The following is a 23638-nucleotide window of genomic DNA, read 5'->3' as shown; positions in this document are numbered from 1 at the left end:
CGTGCATGTACTCAGATTCATTCTAGGGATTTGTCTAGCAAATACTCAAGGGAGAAAGCACATACTGGTTTTGGAAACCAGTTTGGTGAGATGTACCAAGCATACAGGTTTTCAAAAATGAAAACATTGGTATTTCTAGATCCAATGAGATCTTTAAAATACATAAAATATAAAATATAAAGAGAATAATAGCCCCCAAACCAGGTTTCCCATGTTTGCTTCCGTTTTTTTTTTTTTTTTAATTTTTTTCCTAACGTTTTTATTTATTTTTGAGACAGAGAGAGACAGAGCATGAATGGGGGAGGGGCAGAGAGAGAGGGAGACACAGAATCGGAAGTAGGCTCCAGGCTCTGAGCCATCAGCCCAGAGCCCGACGCAGGGCTCGAACTCACAGACTGTGAGATCATGACCTGAGCCGAAGTCGGATGCTTAACCGACTGACCCACCCAAGCGCCCCTCCAATTTTTTTTAAACAAAATATTTTACAGAGTTGTAGTCTCTTCTTTACCCTTCCCTGAAAATATCTCTCACTCAACCAGCCTCTTCAGAGGTAACCACCATCTGGAAATTGGTATATTTCCTTTCCTTCCATTTTTTATTACATAGTCAGTCATGTATCCATAAACAAAACATAGTATTATTTTGCCACACAATTTAAATGTATGTAAATACACAGATACATTTGTGTTTTTCATGCAGGCTTTAAGGAGTCAGTTTTGTTTGTTCATTTTTTTAATGACAAAAAAATGAAAAGATATCCAAATCTACTGAATTCATCTATAATACTGGGCCTGATTAGTCAAATCAGACTTTCAAAGTAATAAAATGTTTTAATGGCTACGCCATTTTTCATATAAGAATAACTTCTTGCATTGTTGTTTGTTTTGTTTTGTTTTCTTTTTTTGTTTTTGTCTACTGATAAAATCACTGATCAAATAAACTTCCATGAGCACAATAAAGAAATTTCGTTTGGGTTCACTGTCATAGTCAATCTAGTGAGTTGGTCATTTAAATTTTTATCTGCAATTGACTTTTAAGTAGATCTGGTATTTACCTGACAGAATCAGGAGTTCAATGATCTCTGCATCTCCCAGAAACGCAGCCACATGAAGCGGGGTTCGCTTCTCAGAATCCTGAAACAGCGGCAAAGATAAACAAGTCAGTGGAGGCCGGAGGTGCCTTTTGTAGACACAGTCAGACATGTCACTTACTCTGAGGTTAATGTTTGTGGGGAGAATGAAGGCCAAAACCTACTCAGGTGAGCTCTGGTTCCACATTTCTCTCAGCGTCTCCCGCAGTCACACATACAAAAGATCCCGTTCTGGGTCTGTGTGTTGCATTTGTGTCCCTGCTCCTTTTATTGGAGCCCAGCTCAGGTCAGGGATGGACTATCGTGCAATGGATGATGACATTCAATTTATTTTCAGACCTTCGTTATGGCAAAAGAGAAAAAATTCAAACCCTTCTACCTACTGTAATAGCAGTGTTCAAAGCATACAACGATTTCTTTCCAAGTGAACATAGAATTGTTCACAAGGACATTAAATATAAGTACAGTCACTTTCTCCTTTCCATCTCTATTAACTGTTGCCTGGTTCACTGCCCATTCATGTAACACATAATGAGTGCCTACTGTGTGGCAGGAACCAGATTTTGGGTTCAGTCCCTGTCCTTGTGAAATTTACATTCAAATGGGGAGGCTGCCAATAGTCCTGGAAACCAGTTACAAGACAACACTTCAGATGGTGATAAAGGCTGTAACAAAACTAAAACAGGGTAATGGGATCCCGTGACTGGCGTGATGGGAACAAGATTCCTCAGAATGATGGAATAAGGCCTTTCTGAAAATATTGACATTGAAGCCGAGAGCTGAGGTAGATACCATTATCTCTACTTTACGGATGAGAAAACTGTGGCTCAAATAAATTAAGAAATTTCCTCCAGACCCCACAGGTATATAGCAGAGCCAAGACTGGACTTTTGCCTGTCAGACTCCATTCTAAGTCCATGGCAAAGCATTTAACATATTGTGTTGTTAAGATGATAAAATGCAGCGGAAAAAAATATTGCTTCTCCATCTGTAAACTGGAGGATGTGATGAGAGAATCCAAGACAATGTAAGTAAATAGAGCCCTAGGCAGGCACGAAGCTTGGCCTGTGCATGCCATGAGTTCCAGGCAAAGCTGTCTTCGTCATGAGCATAGATGGTTGTGTGATATCTCCCCTCCAAGACCAAGAATTCCACAAGGTAAAGAACTTGCTCCCTTTATCCCCACAGTAACGGCCAACTAGACGCTCAGCGTAAATTGGCCAAATTGAGCCAGTCTACGAGCGTTGCATCTTCTACAAACTTCCGTTGATTGCTCCATGACAGTAATCAAAGTTTGTATGCTGTGTATTGGAGGTTTCCCCTAAAACCAGCATGCATTTTAGTTTCAAGATTTGTGAAGTTGCTGTTGGTTTTAATCATCGTTCCTATTATCACTTGATGATACAACCTACCCAACCACCCTTGGATTTGCCCAAGGACACGATTCTGTTTTCTGACAATTCAGGCCCTCTGCTCCTTCTCAGTCTCTTTCAGACTACTGCTTTTAGGCATTTTGTGACTCACTAATATCTAAAACAGATGGCAGGCAGGGGACATGACAAGAACTGATGTTCAAACCAGTCTATATGTTAGGAGGTTTGGGAAATAGGTTTTATGAAGGGTTGGACTAACTCTTAAGTGGGTAAAAAGAGGGGTCTGAATTACCTGGGAATTTATGTTTCCTATGTATGTTGCAGGCAATTATTACTGATAAGTGGAAATAGGACAGTCATGAAACTATTCCATATAAAGTAAGGGTATGCTGTAGAAAATTCAGAAAGCTATATAACCATGGTTAACCCTCTCCTAGTTATACCATCCTTTCCATGAAAATAGAGATTCAGTATTTGAAACCTGAAAAATATCTCAAGTGTATTAATTTGTGCAAAGAGCTACACTAAGAACTGAGACTAGACTTTCACAAATGCTTTCCATTTCTTTTTCTTCTACTGTTATCTCTACAAGCATTTTCCATCTTAGCCTCACCTCTTTGAATCCCTGCTGTGACTATAAAACATTTTTCTTGAGTCTTGTGACAAAAGTTACATAATTATATGTTCTTCTGTGAACTGAACGGGTTCCAGGGTTTGGTTCAACAAATTAAACCTTACCTAAGTGACTTAAACAAGGACTAACCCGGTCTAAACTATGACTTCATTTGACCTGAAGCAAAGTCAATGCTCTGTGTGAAAGCTTGGCCTCAAATAAAAAATCAAGAAAACCCCAATATCTAAAACTGTTTGGCCTGTCATTATAAGACTGGCTTTGCTGATTCTGTGGCCCCTTTTATGACATGGCTTGTTCAAACTGAAGTTTTTAGAATATAAAATGGATGTGTTACATGAGATCATATTGTAAAAATGCTGGATTGCAAATACCAGTGTTCCTGTTGAAATGTATTTAAAGGTTTCCTGTAGCTTCCAGAACAATTATACCAATTGATACTCTCCTTCAGTGACATGCCACAGACAGGTAACTGCAGAGAAGACCTGTATTCTGGCAGCAGGTCTTTGGTTCTCTAAAGCATCAGAACTAGATAAACAATTTCATGTGCTATTAAGATCTTAACTAAAATAACAAATCATGTCCACTATTGACCAAGGGTCACCAACACCAGCTCTCTGGCAGGAACCTGAATGATATACAGGGTCCTGAGCTGAGAGGTAAATAAGAGAGCCACAGTACTCACCAAACTCAATCAGGTAAAATCAGCTCAGAGGCTGCAGCTCATCCTCTGCCTAAGTATAAGGCCGCTCTACTTTGCCACAAGCTAGACAAATGGACAAGAAGATGTGATGGTAGGAGAAGGAAGGAAAAGGGTCTGGGGAAAACAGTAGACTAGCAATAATACTAAAAAAACATGTTCTAGGCCAATGACACTCCTAGAGTATCTAGAAACAAAACCTAATTACAGAGTGCTTTAATTTTTTTTTTTTTTTCAAAATGCCTTTTAATCTATTCTACTACTTGAATCTCATAACATCCCTATCGGGGAGACATGCCTTTCAGAATCATGTTGTTAAGTCTTATTATTGTCATTTGAAAGCTATGATGTTTTAGATTGAAAAGCTAGGGACTCTGAGCATTCTGTATGACTTGCCCAACACTTGGGGATGGGAGATGAGGTGAAGAATTAGAACTGACCCTCACAGAGAGAGACACCCTTGCAGTGGTCTTGAAGAAAGATTCTTGAAATAAATTGATGTTGAAAAAAGGCCAAACATTCTCACAGGTAGATGGAAGAGCAATGCCTTGGCCTAGACTCTTGGTGGGGGAATAAAAGTATCTCCACTGAGCATTCCCACAATTTACCCTGATGTGGTTTGGAGTTTTGAATTCACAATACTTGCGTATTCCAGGAAATTTCAAGCTGAAAAACAGGCATAAAATTGGTTCTAGGCTTAGGACATCCTTAGGGTGACAAGAAGAAGAAACAAGACCTCTCTGGAGGGATGTGTCCTCAATAAAAGCAACAACGGACACCCACAGTTAAGCCACCACCGAAGATGAGCTCACAAGCCTAAGCCACAAGACCCATGTGGAAGCAATTACATATAACCAAGAATCAGCAGGCACAACAACCAGAGAGAACTTGAGATAACAGAAGAATCAGATAAACATATGAATAGTGTTTAAAATCATTTAAAATGTAAAAGGCAAGGCCCAAGAAGAAAAAAAAAACATTATTTTTTTTTTAATGAACAAAATTTGGGGGAGAAGTGTGCAGGAAGAGTTTCAGGAAGTAGTATAAACACATGATGCTGCCAATCATCTAAAGCTCTGGATTAAAACCGATGAAAACAAGAAGAGTAAACAAGAAGGAAAGGAGAAGAAAAAATAAGGACAGTGACTTTGGGGTATGTTTTACAATCATTTTTCAGCCATATTTTCTAGACATAGACCTTTAGTTGAGAAGTTATTATACCCCAGATATTGTGGTGGATATTAAGAATGCAAATGAAAAACATCCAGGCCTTGCCCTAAAGAAACTTACAACCCAGTTACCAGTTTCCGAATCTAGGACATTAGAATAAAAATAAGAAGCAAGTGGCAATTAGTGACACTTGTGATGTTCAATGATTTGTGAAAATTACCATAAGTGATGAGAGTAATGTCTTAGTGAATACTGCCCTGAAACCCACCCCATTCTGAACTGCCCTGGGCAGCAAATCTAAACTGACAAGAGAAAAATCACTTCTGAATTGGGAAATAAGCACATTTTGCCCGGGGCTCTCTAGAAACCGTACTGGCTCCAGTTTACCTAGGAACTTCAGAAACCCAGGGAGAGACTTTCACTTTAGCCACAGAGCCCAGCCTATATCTTACAGGGCTGACTTAGGGATCTTTTCTGGATCAAAGTTAGAATCGAGGACCAGGTCAGGACCAGAGAGGAACGTTCAGATATAGTGGCTGAGCTAAGTGTTCTGCTTCATTTGCATTCACTGAGACCTGGTCCTCAAGTGGATGTTCCACAATGACCAAGAGTTGATGGATGGTCATGGTGGTCTTTCCAACACTAATCATACAAAAGGAGAAAATAATGCAAAAGCAACCACAGTAAATTCAACACACATTGGAAATGACTCATCGGTGACTTATCCACACTGACAGCACAGAGCCCGATATGGGGCTCAAACTCACGAACAGTGAGCTTGCAACCTGAGCCAAAGTTGGACACTTAACTGACTGAGCCACCCAGGTGCCCCACATCAGTGTATTTTTTAAAAGACTGTTCAAGTATCACAAAAAAAAGACCTTTTCCCATTAACCAGTAGCTCCGATTCCAAATAGCCCTTTGAAAACAGATTCGTAGCCATGAAAAGACGGTTTCTCCAGAAGGAAGGAAGGTAAACCCTTCCTTTCTATGAATAGCCAGAGACACACACAGCCAGCTGGCGTCTGAGCTAAATTTGCAGTATGTCATAGAGAGATCAGGCAGAGGAAGTTTCTGTCGTCTGTTTACCAAAGAGGCAGATGAAAGAAAATAGGGAACTTGAAGTATATACACATAAAGTGAGTTTGACATGGGCAGAGAAGCCATTGTGGCAGCCAAAAATACGGTGTAGGCAGGCAGACTGACGGGGCACCCCAAGCCTCTGCTCTGAAGATTAAGAATTGTTTATTATATGCTTTAGAAATTCTAGGCTAGAAGTGCATGATCTAATCTTCATTATAAGTATCTATCATACACTAAAACAAATATCCCTCCCTACATATAAATATGTTACGTACCAAGACAGGCGGATGGACCAGTATTAAGAAAAGAAGCCCTGCAAAGCCTTGCTGTCATGAAACACAGCAGTTGAGTTTCGATTGTCAATCCAAACTCCCATGAATAGCAAAGAAGCAAGGAAATAACGGACAACTTAGGCCCAATAAGTTTAATGCAATATTGAACAGAGATCGCTAGAAGGAAGGAGATGTCTAAAAAAAAAACTCTGAACACAAAACAGTTACCTTGGAGATACTTCAAATCATGTGAAGAAAAGAGCTCAAGACATGTTATGTTATAGGTTGACATCAAACAAGACGCAAAATGGGAAAGATGGGTCTTAAGGTGAGGAATTAAAAGAAATTTGCAAAGAATTAAAGCAGAGAAACAAACGTCATGTTTCTTTTTAAAATTTTCATGTTTACTTTCAAGTTTTAACATCTCACAAATACGAGAGGTACAGAAAATAACAGATTTGTATGTTGCCACCAGCAAAATCAAACATGTTGACATTTTTCTATATCTGCCTCAGAACTCTGTTTTAAAAAATAGCTTTAGGGGTAAAGTGCCAGGAGTATTGTGACTTGCAATGGTTTTGCAAATAACTTGAAGTGTGTGGCAGGGAGGAAAGAGAGAAAGAGAGAAAGAGGAGGTCGGGGGAAGAGACTGTTTTGAATTCTTCGCTATCACAAATGGCGTTGCAATGCACATCTTTGTGCATGTCCCTCTGCACATACGGGTGAAAATTTCCCTACAGCAGATACCAAGAAAAAGAAGTGCTGGATCTCAGTGTTCATACATTCTCAACTTTATTAGGTATTTTCCATAGCTTTCAAAAGTAGTTTTACAATTTATACTCTCTAGCCATCAATTTGCTCCTTTCTCCAACATCCTTGCCAATATTTGATGCTACTGACCATATTACTTTTTGCCAATATGATGTGCCTGACACGATATTTCATTGTTGCTTTGATTTACATTTCACTACATACAAGTGAAATTAAGATTTTTTCATATGTTGTTTTCTTTTTAAGTTTTGGCTTCTTCAACTGCATATCGCCTGTACATATCCTTTACTCACTTCTAAGTTCAGTTGTCAGTCTTCTTCTTATGATATGTAGAGTTTTTATGTAGTTCAACTTTCAATGGAAACTCAACTTATGCCTTCAGCTAGACACAGCAGAGATGAATTGATGTCTACCCCAAGTTATCATAGGAGAAAAATTTAGATTGATAGTCAGTATTCATCTATCCTATGGAGCTGGATTTTCCTCAGCTGGAATTTTCTACATCTCAAATGTGACAGCAAATCTCTGCCCCTACATACCTCCAGCATCAAACAACTTTATTTAGTCATCATTCTGTTGGTATTTTAACCCATCCATTTGAATTTAAATGAGTGTATGAGAAACACCAGTACATTTTGTGATATCTAAACATGTTCAAATGACAAGTCCAAACCTGAAAATGATACCCAATTCTTAAAATGAAACAAGAATCATTCAAAAATCACTTGAAACGAAGGTAAAATAAGGGAAATAAGAATGCCAAAAGTGTTCTGATTGTATCTGCCTTAGGTAACTAAATATTGGATATTTTCACATTATGCTAATTTTTAAAACTAAGATGCATACTAAATAAAAATTGTATCAGAGATTATATATTTCCTAATTTGATCCTTGAAACACTGTGGTAAGGTACATATTGTCATTCCCATTTTGCAGTAGAAGAGCATGAGATTTTGAGATGATGAGTAATGTGGCCAGAGTCACACAGCTAGTCATGGCAGAACCAGGACTCCGAACCAGATCCGATTCCATTGTTCATGCTCTTGCTGACTCTCTGAATAGTTACCAAGCCTGGGTAAACAAAATGCAAGTTATTTTTCATTACAATTAACACTCTTGACCTAGTACTCTAGACTTGAGGACAAAATTCTCATAAGTAAAAAGTGCAAGCAGGCAAGTAGAATAGAGTTGGAGAATTAACATTACCTGACTTTTAATGCTTATCATAAAGCTACAGTACTCAAGACAATTGAGTACTGGTGCAAAGACGCATATATGCACAACGTACCGGATTTTCAAAAAAGGGAAAATGGCAATTCACTGGTGAAAGGATAGCATTGTCAACAAACAGCATTGACACAATTAGATATTCATATGCAAATAAAATGAACTTTGATCTGTACCTTGCACCCTAGACAAAAATTAAATCAAGATCACAGAACTAAATGTAAAATGTAAAACTATAAAATATCTGAAAGAAACACAAGAGAAATCCCTTGCGACCTTGGGTTGGACACAAATTTCTTAGATGTAACACCAAAGCATAACCCAGAAAAGAACAAACTGATAAACTGTATTCCATCAACATTAGTAACGTCTGCTCTTTGAAATACACCATTAGGTGAATGCAAAGATGAGCCACAGACTGGAAGAAAATATTTTTAAAGCATATCTATTGAATAGAAGATTTCTATCTAGACTATACAAAAACTCAAAATTCACTAACATGAAAGCAAACAATCCATTTAAAAACTAGAGAAAATATCTGAACAGATATTTCACCAAGGAAAGTATACAGATAGCAAATAAGCATATGAAATGAAGCTCAATATCATTAACCATTAGGGAAATGTAAATCAAAATTATATACTCATTAAATTAGCTAACATTAAAAGGACTGGTGATATCAGGTGTTGAGGATGTGGAGAAACCGGAACATGCGGACATGCTGGTAGGAACATAAACTGGTACAACCACTTGAGAAAACAGTTTGACAATTTTTTAAAAAGTCAAACACAGATGTGCTTTACGATCTGGAATCCTAGGAATTTGCCCTAGAGAAATGAAAGTATATGTCCATACAAGGATTTGCACATAAACGTTCACAAGTTTTATGTGTAATAGCCAAAAACTGGAAACAATCCAAAATCTCCATCAGCAGATGAACGGTGTTATTTCCACACAATGGAACACTATTCAGTAATTAAAAGGAATAACTATTGCTGTATGTCACAACATGGATGAATCAAAATAATTACGTTGAGTGAAAGAAGCTAGCATAAAAAAGAGTACACACTGTATGAATTCATTTACATAAAATTCTAGGAAATGCAAACTAATGTACAACAATGGAAAGCAGATCAGTGGTTCCCTGAGGTGGCTGGAGGAGAGATTGGAAGGGGCGGGGGTTAAGGATTACCAAGGGGCACAAGGAAGCTTTTGGGAATGATAGATAGGTTCATTATCTCGATTGTGGTAATGGTTTCATGGATATAAATATGTCAAAACTTTGCAAATTGTACACTTTAGGCATGTCTGGTATATCATATGCCAATTATATCTCAATTAAGCTGTTGTGAAAATACACAAGTGGGCAAATAAAACTTTCTGTCGCTTGTGTAACATAAAGAAGGGGATATTTATAAGTTAAAAAAATACACCTAGGCAATAATATAAATTCAGTTAATAGGAGAAAAGAAATAGAATCTGATCAACCAATAATGTATTAATTTTAGAGGCAACTCATGTTATGTCCCACTCATGTAGAGACATAAAAGTGAAGCCCTTGCAAAAGAATAGGGTGTTGGATTTACGTCTATGTGCTTTAAACAGAGGCACAAGAAAGAGTTCTCTTCAAAATCCCTTGGAACATTTACATTTCCTAAAAGAAACCCGTGACAAGTGTGTATTGAGTAAGGATGTAGAAAATAAATCCAGAAAATCAAGTACGAGTGGGAAGATGGATGTTCTATGCCTAACCTGTGGGTACATTGCAGCATGTCAGCGGATTACCAAGGGACTTATGGGAGCTTGCCACAGTATCCCGAGATTCCCAAATGACAGAAGCCCTTCTACATCAATTTCTGCCTAGGAAAGTTGATGGAGTGCCAACTATTTGTTCTGTCGCTCTGATATCATTTGGCCAGCAAAATTTCTTGACAGTGCAAACAGGATATAGAAAAGGATTCTAGTCCTCAACTGCTACAGAATGGAAAACTGGCCAAGATGCTTGTGCTTTGTTGCCAGTGAAACAGTAATATACATCCAGCCACTGCAAAGACATCATCAGGAGTGTCTGATGAAAACCAAAGCAGGTCTTCAAAGCACTACCTCCCCTCGCATCCTACAAACTAATAAAGTTCACAGCTGTTCTGTGCAGTATCTCAAGCATATTAAGGAGCAGTACCTTTTAATGCATTTGTTAAATAGTTTTTATGAGGAAACCCTAATTCTTGTACAAGTGGGAATGTTTTACTACTAAGGGTATTTAAGGAAACTCATAGATTGGAACTGCTCTTGGTTCCAATGAACTAACCAATGAAGTGAGAAGTCTAGTTTCAGTTGGGGCCCCACCCCCCGGCTCACTGTCTCTTTTAATTACGTCATTAACCAGCTTATTCAAGAAAACATTGGTGCCTAATAGGAAAGGCACAAAACTAAGAAAATAAATTAATTGGAAAATTATCTTCTATTGATGAAAGAGTAAAAAGAAAGCAGTTGCTAGCTTTTCACACCTATCAGGGGCTAGCAAGGGAAAATTTGACATCAGGTAAATGGCCACACAGTGTCAGAATCAAAATCTCAGAAGAGGAAACCTATATTTATAAAATATTAGAACTGGAAAGCATTAGAGGCATCCAGAGAGTTTAATTGATTGGCCCAAGGTCACATGGCTATTAATGGCAGTGGTAGAACCCTTCACTAATGCAAATGACAAAATATTTACTAGGGTCTTTTATGTGCCAGACAGCATGCTCAGTTCTAGAATGCAGCTGCGTTCAAGATACAAGTCTCTCCCCTCACAGGAGCCTCAAAGGATCTTGCTCTCTTGACTATGGTGATGGGCTCTTTACTACAGTAGACTAATATTAGATTAATCACACCAGTCAGCAAAGAGCAAACACACATAACACAGTGTAGAAAATGCCAAAGAGAGAAAGAAAGAGTGTGGTATAAAAGGAGACAATGCTCAAAGGCGTCCACTCTGGATACAAGAATAACTTAGTTCTTGGGTCTGTTTTTGTCTCTCATGTGTGCATTTGGTTGGGGGAGGGGAATTAAAACTAAATCTTAGAAAAACTGTTTCTGCAGTCATAGAAAATCCTCCTAACTGAAAAGATTTAGTAGCTCGTCACAAGTTTTTTTTCCAGCCTCCAGGTGGATATTTTAGAAACAGTTTGTATGTAATACTAATAATAAAAACCACCAGTGCAGTTGTGGACATATCAGATGGGCTCAATGTACTAAGATGGTTACAGTGATTACCTCTGGGTGAACAATTTTATGAGTGTTCTTTACTTTCTTCTTTCTTTGCCTGTCTTTCAAGACTTTGTACATAATGCAGTTTAGAAACAAGAAAACACAATTCCTTTTGTAAATAAGAAAAGACTTTCCTATAAAAAAAATACTCTACGTCAGTTTTAACTAACTGCATATAAATGTAATGCACTGGACATTATTTATTGTCCAAAGCCTTAATCATCTTGTAGTAGGTTATAATATGCAAATGTGTTTCTGTGCAAATGACAAAACATTATGTTTATGACTAAACATGGGAAGATTCTAATGCTCCATAGCCTTGCTACTGTCCTACACAGTGCATCATCGAATTCTTGAGAAAACTCAAGGGAACTAATCAAGTGATATTGTTATCCCCATTTTGCAAGACAGGAATCAAGGCTGATTGGGAGAGTTAAATGACTTGTCCAGAGTCCTCTGTGTTCTCTCTCAATACCATATAAAGTCTTACTAATCAGTAACATTCCTCTCCAAAGAAAAACCTGTTTCCACCCTTTTCACGGCCTTTGGTCCTAATGGGACCTTTTCTGTCAAGTGTCCTTCAGGATAGGGACACACACACACACGCACACACACCTTCATTAGAGGCATCTTCTTGTGGCTAAAAGAGCATAGACTCTGGAGTAAGAGTGACATAACTTTGAACCCCCCTCCTCTGCCACTTACGAGCTGTGTGACCTTGAGCAAATAAATCAACCTCTGAGACTCATTTTCCTTTTCTGTAAAATGAAAATGGATTATCTCTCTTACAGGTACAAAGTGGATGTTAGATAAATATTAGCCATCCTATTATCATTATTACTATAGACATCTTTGCAGCTTATCCTGATTTTTTTCAGTTCCTCTTGGCTTAGAGAAAATAAGAAGGAGATTCAGAGCAACAATTTTACTGGAGAAACAACTTTACTGTCAAGTAATGATATTTGTTGGGGCACCTAGGTGGCTCAGTGAGTAGAGCATGTGACTCTTGATCTTGGGGTTGTAAGCTGGGCCCCTCATTGGGTGTAGAGATTACTTAAAAAAATAAGATCTTAAAAAGAAGTAAAGACATGATATTTGTTTACCGGTAGAAGGGCTGAGGCTGCCTACTCAAAGCTGGCCAATAGCAGTGTTTTGCCTGTCTCCTTTCCTGCCTAAAGCAGTCACCCCCCCAAAAGGTTTGGCCATTGTATCCTGTCCAACCTCAACCAAAGGTAACCAAAGCCTTTCCCAGACTCTAGAGTTGGCCTTGCATAATTCATCCTTTATCTCATGTAACTCACAGTGGAGTCTTTTCCTCTCACAGAATGACCTAAAAGACCCACACCTCAGCAGTTCTAAATCCTTGTTCAGAAAATATCCCTGCTGTCCTGAAGGCCTTTTTTGTCACTTATTCTTGGTAGCTCAGCAGAGTCAGATCTGGTTGCAACCTGGACAGATGGGAGCTGCCCCAAGGGTTTGGATGCTGTGCTTTCTTTCCTTCCCCAAAGCTGAAAACCTTTGAACCAGGCATCCCCAAGCTAGAACACCCTTGCCAAACCTTTCTAACACTTAATAAGACGGTTTTGACACTCACGACACCTATGCTATCAATGATAGTTCCCCTCATTAACTTATTAGAAATCCACCACAGAATTGTTAAAGGTCCTCAGGAAGATAACCTGGGGGTCACCTTCCATTTGTTTTGTTTTTGTTTTTTGTTTTTTTTTTTTATTTATTTTTGGGACAGAGAGAGACAGAGCATGAACAGGGGAGGGGCAGAGAGAGAGGGAGACACAGAATCAGAAACAGGCTCCAGGCTCCGAGCCATCAGCCCAGAGCCTGATGCGGGGCTCGAACTCACAGACCGCGAGATCGTGACCTGGCTGAAGTCGGACGCTTAACCGACTGCGCCACCCAGGCGCCCCTGGGGGTCACCTTCCAAATCAACAAGGAAGGAAATATTCATTTATGCCCTTACCAAATTCAAACAATCGGATAGAAAGCTAACCACACTGTAAAGATTCCATATAGAAGAGTCAGCTTAGAGAAGGTAGATTGCAAAATGGCAGGCTTAGCAAGCCCCTCAATTACAGACTGATAGTAGCAGTCCCAGAACCTGAAGAAGGTTACATAACATGCTTCTTGGAGACAAGGGATATGGGAGATGTACCTCTCCACCTCCAGGCAACCTCTAATAAACCTATAGCACTTGAGAACAACCATCAGAGAAAATGGTCACTGAGATGCACTTGGCCTTCATAAACTTGGGCTGTAAGGGAAATTTTTTTCTCCATATCAACTTTAAATTACTGTATTTCCCAACTAACTAGACTTTTTCATGTGGGTTAAGACCCCCTTAAGATCCTCATTCAACAATCTGGCTTCTGGCAGCATAGAGAAAACAAGAATGGGTCTTCTTTTAGAAGACATCAAATACCCATGTACTCAACACCAGAGAAGACACAGGGATATGGCATTTCATTGATGGATAAAATGCTAATGCATATTTGGATGCTTTGCTTGCTTGTAATTATCATCCTTTCTCTATTGAACTTATGTATTCATGGGAGGGAATGATCTTCAATTTAAATGTATCTTGTTCTGCATACCATATGTATTTATGAAAGTGGTATAAACATTAAGTTGTGAAGAATTGATTAGTTTACCTGCTGAATTATAAAATAATGACTAGAATATAAAAGAAGACATGACGTTCAATCAGACAAGTGTCCTGGGGTATTACTTTTGGCTGCTCTAGACTTGAAGTCTTTGTGCCCTCTCTGGGCAATTTGACCTCAAGATGGAGTAGAGCCAGACATATCTTATTAGCACATCAGCCTTCTATTTCCTATAGACATGGAAACTTTTACCAGCTCACACATTGCCATGATCTTACAACTTGGAGGGACTACTCCTCCATTACCCACCTCCTATCTATTAGTTCCATACTCATAGATGTGCTTCATGCTCAGCCTTGAAATCCCCCATAAGACCCCATCATCATTAGTGATCCACCTGGCCAAATGGCTTAGCCCACAGTATGTTCTGGTATGTGATACTTTCCTCCTTATCGTCTCTAGATCAATGCTAATCTTAGATCACTCCCCAACTTCAACCTTAAGAAGATATGCTTGGGTTTTCAGTATAACTATCCTGATATGTTCTCTTCCCATCCTAAATGCGACAAGATGTTTAGGTTTCCACTCTCTGAACACCACTGGAGAAAGCACAGAGCTCTATGACCACTGGCCTACTTGTTACACACCATTTTATGTCTAAGAATCTGTATTTCCTGCTTCTATGAGCCTGATGAGTTTCTTCTACCTTTTCCTCACCAAAGCAAAGACTACCAACTGGGGTAACCTGATGGAAAGCCAAGTTTCAGAGAGATGTAAATGTCAAAGTGTGATGCTCTGAGACCCTCAACAGAAAACAGTTCCCTCTTGAAAAGAAGCAGGAACATTTGACAAAAGGATGTTTTTAATTAATTTTTTTGAATTCAAGTATAATTAAGGACATTTTATTTTAAAGTCACAAAACAGGGGACACCTGAGTAGCTCAGTCAGTTAAGTGTCCAACTCTTGATTTCAGCTCAGGTCATGATCTCACTATTGGTCATGGGATTGGGACCTGTGTCAGGCTCCACACTGGGCATGGGGCCTGTTTATGATTCTGTCTCTCTCTCCCTCTGCCCCTCCCCTGCTTGTGCACTGGTGCTCTCTCTCAAAAAAATGTAAATAAATAAATAAAGTCATAAAACAGGGAGCCACTGATTTAGGGTTTTGGAGTTACCTGGAAGAGTGTCACCTCACTCAAGTGTCAGCCCAAATGTCCATTCCTCTGAAACCTTGTCTGATCCTCTATCCCATTCCCCTTCCTCTACTCTACAGTCTCTATTATAGCACCATCACATCCAATTGTCTACTCTTCTTTTCTCCACGCCTCCCACTAACCAGGTTGAGGGCTCAGAGGGCAGAAATAGTCTTATTCATCTCTGTATCAACCCAGCACTACATCTGGCATACAGTAGGTGCCCAACATAAGTGTCTTGAAGGAATAAAAAGGAGTAATGTCTTGATTTATCTTAGATTCTTTATCAAAACATACACCCCCCAATAAGAACAGGGTCTATATAAAGATGGCCTGAAGGTTTCTGTGGTGAGACAGAGAAGTGGTTGTCTACAAGGGGTTAGGGATGCCATAGAGTCTGGGTGGGTGGGTGTCATGGTTGTGTGTGGTTCTCATCCACCTCTAACCTTGACTGAAGATAGCAACCCCCTCAGTCCATTACAGGTAGGCTTGGCCTTGTTTCAAAGCTGTTTGTGATGAAAAGTACAGCCCCCAAGTAGTCAATGATATTTTAATAATGTTGTATGGTGACAGATGACAACTACACTTACCGTGGTGAGCACTGTGTAATGTACAGAATTGTTGAACCACTATGTTGTGCACCTGAAGCTAATATAACATGTATGTCAATCTTACTTCAATAATAAAAACAAAATTTTTAAGCTGTTTGACCATCCTAGAACCTTCAGCCCTTCAGACTTCCTATCGATTCTATTGCTCTCAACTGGGGCCTTGGTCTTGCACCTTACTTACCCAGTATGTAGGAAGGCTTGCTAAGAAGCTTGTTAACAAGCAACTATGAGGCTCAGCTAACATCCCTTCTCAGTTGAGCTCACTCACCTGTGCTCTCTCTTAACGAGGGCTGCCTGCTGCAGGGATATGGTTTGTGAGACCTCGCCTACAAGAAGATATTAATGTCCGTGGCCAGGCCACAAATACCAGTTCTCAGAAACCTAGTGACTTGTGGAACTAGGGAAAAAACACTGAAATTTTTTTTTTAATTGTGGCACATTTATTTCCTTGTCTCTGCTAGCCCAAACCTGTGTATGAAATGATCAGAGGCTCCTATTAAAATCAAACTGCTGGTATGGAATAGTTCCAGGCAGAGGAAATCTGGATGTTGGAACAGAGTCATGGAAAGTAGAAGGCGTGGGTTTGTAACTTTATTAACAGGCTGGTGCAGGCCCAGTGCTGAGGAAGGGTGCTGGGGATAAAAGGAGAGGGTTGATGAGATTACAGGGGAGTGGTTCCACCAATGTGCTTTATAAAGGACAAGAAATAGGGGCACCTGGGTGGCTCAGTCGGTTAAGCAAGCGTCCAACTTCAGCTCAGGTCATGATCTCACAGTCTGTGAGTTCGGGCCCGCATCGGGCTCTGTGCTGACAGCTCAGAGCCTGGAGCCTATTTCAGATTCTGTGTCTCCCTCTCTGCCCCTCCCCCACTCATACTCTGTCTCTGTCTCTCTCAAAAATAAATTAAAAAACATATAAAGGACAAGAAATAGAAGCAGGGTCACAGGTGGTGTCTAACTTTTTTATTTAAAAAAATTTTTTTTTAATGTTTGTTTTTGAGAGAGACAGAGCCTGAGTTGGGGAGGGGCAGAGAGAGAAAGAGAGAGAGAGAGAGAGAGAGAGAGAGAGAGAGAGAGAGAGAGAGAGAAATCTGAAGCAGGCTCCAGGCTCTGAGCTGTCAGCACAGAGCCTGATGTGGGGCTTGAACTCACAAACTATGAGATCATGACCTGAGCCAAAGTCCAATGCTTAACCAACTGAGCCACCTAGGTGCCCCACCTAACTCTTTTAAATTTTTAAGAATTTCCCAGAAGGATGAATTTCCCAGAGGCTGAGGTGCGCTGGGAGACCCACAAGCCAGACCAGCCATGTCATTTGGCTAGGACCAGAGTTACTGGAGAAATTTTATTCAGAGGGTGAGAAAGAACTTTATTTCCAACCTGCTTGAGTGAGGGCTTTGTACATTCCTCAGGTCCCCGGAGGTCTGGCCTCAGACACTACCAGCTGTGCCTGGGTAGCAGGACCCTCTCTTGCAGCACAAGGTCAAGAGTGTGGGGAAGACGGGGCTGAAGTAGGAGGGAGGGAAGTGCAGCTGCGTGTTCCTGGAGTTCCCAGAAGGGGCTGACACAGGAAGCCTTTTTCCTCTGTTCTCCAGGGCCACACTGTGGGGTCAGGCAGGTCATGCACTGCCCCCAGCTGAAGAGCAGCTCTCAGGAGAGCCCTTTCCCACAGCACTGTCTGTGGAAGAAGGGCGGGCTTTGCCTCCACACTGAGCATGTGCAATGTTGAGCCCATCCTCCTACACACACACACACACACACACACACACACGCACGCACGCACACAGACACAGTCTATTTTCTATGGGAGGAGAGGGTTATCCTGCAACGGGATTCTCACACCTCCCATGGCTCCCCTCCCTGCAGCTGCCCCCACCCCATTGTCTCTCATCCCCACCACTGCCAAAGGCCCCCTTGGAGCCACAGAGCACTGGCTTTCCTGGCCCCAGACCTCTGCTCAATAGACCTGCCTCTTCCTCATTTTCTCCACCCCTAAGATTTCTTACTTTTTCAGGTGGCCCAGCCCTCAACCTCCCCCAGGGCCTCCTAGCAATGCTTTCCAAGCAGTATCTCTCAGAAGTAGTAGTCCCTCCCTCTGTGGTCCCCAGGCTTTGTTTACACTTAGTTGATTCTGCCTTGGATTTTAGCAACCTCTGAGGATGGCAGTACAACCTAGTGGGTTCTGGAGGCAGAATGACCATGTTCAAGGACTGAACCTGCTTTGTAGACCTATATGACCTCAGGTAACTTACTGGACCCTCCTCTGAGCCTCCACTTCTTTGTCTGTAAAGTGGGAATAAGATTAGACCTGCGTCCTGGGGATTTGTGAGATGGAACAAAATGATGCTAATGAAGCCCTTGCCACAGTTCCTAGTATATAGTTAGCAATGCACAAATGTTGCCCAGTGTTATTTAATCCGTGTGTTCACTCTTTCCCCAGCATGCTTTCTGGATGGCTGATGGAAGGAGGGAGAGAAGGCAGGGTAGGGACGGAGGTGGGGAGGTTAAGGTGTCCAACCCATTCTCAACTGAATTCCAGAGTAATCAAGATGGCATTATCCCAAAGGAGGAGGGAAAATATGTCCAAGGGCCAGATAAACATCCTCTCTAGCAGGTCTCGTGGCTAGAGATGCATAAGATTAGATGAACAAAATCAAAACATGCTCAGTATCGTGGGAGGGAACACCTGACAGAAGAGCTGACCAGACAAGCCTTTCATCTTCATCTTTGGTGAACAAATTCTAATTGCTGTCACAGTCATTTATAATTATTGTGGTGACAGAAAGGTGGAGTGAGCACCAACCATAGTGAGTGGTTCACGCGATATGTCTCATTTCCTGTGGGCAAGCCCCTGTGAGCAGCCAGGACTAGAGATTGTACGAAGAGTCTCTGAACACCAGAGAAGCTCAGAAAATGCAGTTCTGTGTCTAAAAGACAATGGACAAATTAGCCAAATGCTTGCGTTTTCCCAGGAGTAAGCCACCATTAAATACAATTTGTGGAAGCATTACTGATGAGAAAAGGTGCTGGCATCAGGAAACATCCACCCTAAAACTTACCCAATGAAGGAAATGCTTAGTAGTAACTATGAGCATTTATTTATATGTAATGGCATTTAAACTTGGACTTATTTTAGATAATGCACTTGATATGACATATTGACTATAAAAATGATCTGACTCATTTTAGGAAATGAGAAGGATTTTCTAATAATTTTTACACTGGGCCAGGAGAGAGGGGTTTCAAACAAAGAGAAATGGCACTGTGCTAGCCCTTAAATTCATACTTTAGTAGAGGCAACAAAACATATATTTGTAAGGTTTTATCTATACCTATTTAAATCTATACCAGAGCTCAAAACCCAGACCCTAAATCTACCTGCATATCTTGTCTGGCCAGCACAGAGGTTTTTAAAATCTAAATTTGAATGTCTTTATTGGGGTACAAATGTTTCTAGTTCAGCACAGTTCTCCCCCAACCACCACTGCCTTCCTCACACACTGGACCTGCAACTAGACTCTGAAAGCTTTTAAGGTGGCAACCGGGTTCTATACCTTTCTTTCTAAGTATGCCCATGCCTTTGGCTTAAAGCAATACAATTTGGACCCAATGAACTGCAATCCAAGACACGCTCTGAGGCACATGTAATGCCATAAACTGTTAAGGGCAGTTTTTCAGAGCTAGGCACTGGGATAGGTTCTGGGGATACCCAAAGATTCCCTGTACCATAAGGGATTAAGATACTGAAATAACCAAGGCACCAAATGAAATTGAAGAATACTGAAAAGAGGATGTTATGTGATAAGAACATGCCTAGAGAGGTGGGAGTTGCTGATTCCAGACAAAAATTAAATTCTTTAGAAAGAAACATGCTTAGAATAGAGAAGAAGCACTAACGTTGATTGGGTTCTTAACATATGTCAGGCCCTGATCTAAGTACTTTCCATGGATGTAGCTCAGAGTGAGTAGGAACTACGGGTATCCCCATTTTACAGATGGAGAAACAGGCACAGAGAGGTTAATTACTTAGCCAAGGTCACATTGCAGCTGGTAGGCAGCAGATTCACAGTTGGAACACAGGCAGTCTGGCCACTAGAGCGCTCACTCTTTGCCACCATTCTATGCTGCATCCCAAGAATAACCCACCGTTATGCTGCATCGGTTTCTTGCAAATATCCTTTAGGAATCCAAAGTTTCTCTCTAGTTTAAGGTTCATCAAGCCTCTTGTCTGATATTTTGGAGTTTTTTAATTATTATTTTGAGAGAGACAGAGAGAGCATGAGCGGGGGAAGGGCAGAAAGGGGGAGACCTCCAGCAGGCTGTGTGCTGTCCGTGCAGAGCCCGATGTGGGGCTTGAACTCATGAAACTGTGAGATCATGACCTGAGCCAAAATCAAGAGTTGGATGCTCAACAGACCGAGCCACCCAGGAGGCCCTGATATTTCGTATTCTGAGAGAAATTACTCTGTCAAAGAAAAATAGTATAACACGTATAAATGATAAGCCTAGTTTTCAAGCTATCAGAAAATGATAAATTTGGCATTTTGGTTTATAAGTCAGTCTCTTGTAGCTTAGATAGTGTGAATCAATTCATCAAATTCTAATCACTCTTGCACTGAGCTAAGAAAAATCAAGCTTAGCCAGGTGATTTGTATGCATAAAATTTCAAAACCATTAGCTATAAGGTGTAAATGCTCCATCAATGAAAAAAGCAACTTTTTAAGCAGAAACAAAGTTAGTTATTTACTTAACTAGTCATTTATAAATTTCATAAACTCATTACTATATTATCATATTTAATATTCTAAGATGCACACAAAAATATATATTAAAATAATTTCCAAGGAATAGAAGTAGGTACTCCACTGCCCGCAGTGAATCATCTTGCATGCTTCTTGGCATATTTATACTTCCCTTTTTGGAATCTGATGCCTTAGATCAAGGATCTTATAGCTAGAGCATCAAACTTAGACTAGTGTTAAAAATCCTTGAAGGCTACTCAAAACCCAAATTAAGAATAATTTCTAAACTTGAAGCATTGTGCATTGCTACCTGAGGTGAAACCCACCAGAATGGATCATAGAGGTCTTGGCAAATCTGAGTCTCTGTAATGTTTAAATAATTCCAACCTGTTCTTAGATGTCCTAGTTTATAAACATCCTTTTATTATCCGGTAAAATAGCCTTGGTTGCTTCACCTCTCAGGGTTAGGCAAGTGGAAGAGAATGGAAAAATACTTGTTTACCACATGACTGGCTCACAGCCAACGTAAGAATATCCTTGTCATCTGGTTTAATGCAAAACATCCAGTTCCTCCCTTTTACCAGACTCTTCTTCCCCGAGTCAGGTTATCCCCAAGACAGCACACTGAGCATGTTGCAATCCCTTTCTTATCTAGCATTCTATTGGGCAGAACATGAATTCAGCTACCTGTCCTGTAGAATTTAGAGATTCAAGATCTTTGCAGTGATGACCCGCCCTTGGAGCCCAGAGCTGCCATGTCAGAAGTTCAAGTGCCCTGTAGGCACCCTGCTGTGAGGAAGCCTGGGCCCCGCAGAGAGGCCATGTGTAGGTGTTCAGGCTGACAGCCAGCATCACCTGCCAGGCATGTAAGTGAAGACATCTCCAGATGACTCCAGCCCCCATCTGTCAAGTCCCCCAGCTGACAAGTCTCTCCAGCTGAGCCCAGACATCATGGAACACAGAAGAGCTATCCTGTTATGCCCTCTCTTAGTTCCTAACCCACAAAATCCATGAGCACAATAAAATGGCTGTTTTCGCCACTAAATCGTGATGTGGTTTGTTACACAGCAACAGTAAAGGTCTCTGTGAGATTCTGAAGTGCTCTCTGAATTATTACAGAAAGACAACATTATGTTCAGTGTTAAATGGCCTTATTTGTTTTCTAATTCAGGGCAACCGGGCAGCCATTGATTTGTGATATATAGGGCAACTCTCTAATAAGAATGTTTATTAAACCCCAACATCATTTCTTTTGTGTACCAGCATAGAGCCAATTACTACATTTGCAGAATAACTGTGGCTATGGTCACTTCACTGTCCCCTGAAAAGTAACTCTTTGTTCTGTCCCCTCTCTCAGAAACGAACTAGCACCCCCTCCTTCTCCTCCAGCTCTTCCTCTTTTCTTCTCTCCCCTGTTGCTCAAGCCAGGACCCCAGGAGTCGTTCTTGGCACCTCTCTCTTTTTTTGAGCCCCACATTTAATCCATCGTCAAATCCTGTTATGATCCACTTCCATAATATGCCTGGAAGCAATCCAGGTCTCTCCACCTCCAGTAGATACAAACAATCCATGTGAGTGGCGCCCCCTAGAGCTCATGGGTACACAGCAACCCTGACCAGAGCTGCAGCCCCACAGCAGGTTTATCCTTTCTACCCTGACTCTAGCCTCCCGGTCTTCCTGCTGTTCTCTCACAGTGTCTGCTCTTCTCCTCACACTCCTTCCTTCACACAACACAACTTTAAACCACCACGAGAGCCTTTTGCACTTGGAATGAAACCCACACTCCTTCACTGAGCTCTGATGACCCGGCCCTTCCTTGGCTCCTCTCCAACCTCCTTTTCTTCCATTTTCTCTCTTGCTGACTGGCTTCCAGCCACACTGGCCTTCTTTCTGTTCCCAGAATTTGCCACTCTCCCTCACCCCATCAGGGCCTTCACACATATCTTTATCCCAACTAAAACATTAAGCTTGGGGCACCTGAGTGGCTCAGTTGGTCAAGTGTCCGACTTGGGCTCAGGTCATGATGTCGCAGTTGGAGCCCCACATCAGGCTCTACGACGACAGTGCAGAGTCTGCTTGGGATTCTCTCTCTCTCTCTCTCTCTCTCTCTCTCTCTCTCTCCCTCTCCCCCCCCCCCCCGCCCCTGCCCCACTGGCATGTGTGCATGCTCTCTCTCTTTCTCTCAAAATAAATAAATAAACTTTAAAAAAAAAAAAACATTAACCTCATATTCTCAGGGCCTCCAGTTTTTCATGGCCTATCTCAGCTTGAATGTCACTGCCACCTCCCAGAGATCTTTCCAGACCACCTTTTGTTCAGGATCATAGCACACTGTGGGCTTCCTTCACCGGGGCCTTCCCAATTTGTATGGACCAATTGACTCATTTCTTGTGCCTGTTTACTGCCTGCCTTTCCATGACACTGTAAGCTCCTGAAGGCAAAGACCAGGCCTGCTTTCACCACGCACGTATGCAACCCCAGCGCCCAGCACAGTGCCTGGAATACAGCAGGCTCAATCTGTATACTCGAAGTGAGTACATTAACTTGCACACTGTAGAGAGGCACACCTGTGGTACCACCACTACCCCCTGGAACTTTTGTTTTCCTTCCAGTTTGACCACAGACTAGTGGTTCTCAAAGTATGGTCCCAACCAGCAATCAGCATCACCTGGGAACTTATGAGAAATGTAGATTCCCAGCCCACCCTGGACCTCCCAAATCAGAAACTCTGGGGGTCGGGCCCAGAAACCTATATTTTAACAAACCTCCTGGGATTCTGATGCATACTCAAGTTCAAGAACCACTGCCCTAGACGATTCCAGAGACTCTCATTCTCCAACAAAGTAAAGCATGTTCTACTGGCTCTGAGGGTCAGTTCTAGGTGATAGGTTAAAATTAAGAGAAAAA

The 23638-nt window shown here is 41.1% G+C and overlaps 1 protein-coding gene across 8 annotated transcripts in view; it reads right to left on the bottom strand.

Moving 5' to 3' along the window:
- Positions 1–23638, bottom strand: part of ANKRD44 (ankyrin repeat domain 44) — a 343412-nt gene that overhangs the window by 184092 nt on the left and 135682 nt on the right. For 7 of the 8 annotated variants that reach the window (XM_049615941.1, XM_049615942.1, XM_049615943.1 and 4 more), the window contains exon 3: positions 1055–1133. In XM_049615941.1, the coding sequence (XP_049471898.1) occupies positions 1055–1133 (79 nt within the window). Of the gene's footprint in view, positions 1–1054; positions 13260–13504; positions 22863–23638 lie in introns of those variants that run through there. The other variant, XM_049615945.1, reaches the window with a different exon arrangement.

This window comes from Panthera uncia (assembly GCF_023721935.1).
Source record: "Panthera uncia isolate 11264 chromosome C1 unlocalized genomic scaffold, Puncia_PCG_1.0 HiC_scaffold_3, whole genome shotgun sequence".
Taxonomy (NCBI): domain Eukaryota; kingdom Metazoa; phylum Chordata; class Mammalia; order Carnivora; family Felidae; genus Panthera; species Panthera uncia.
The sequence above is the reverse complement of the archived record's forward strand: the minus strand, read 5'-3'. Positions and strand labels throughout refer to the sequence as shown.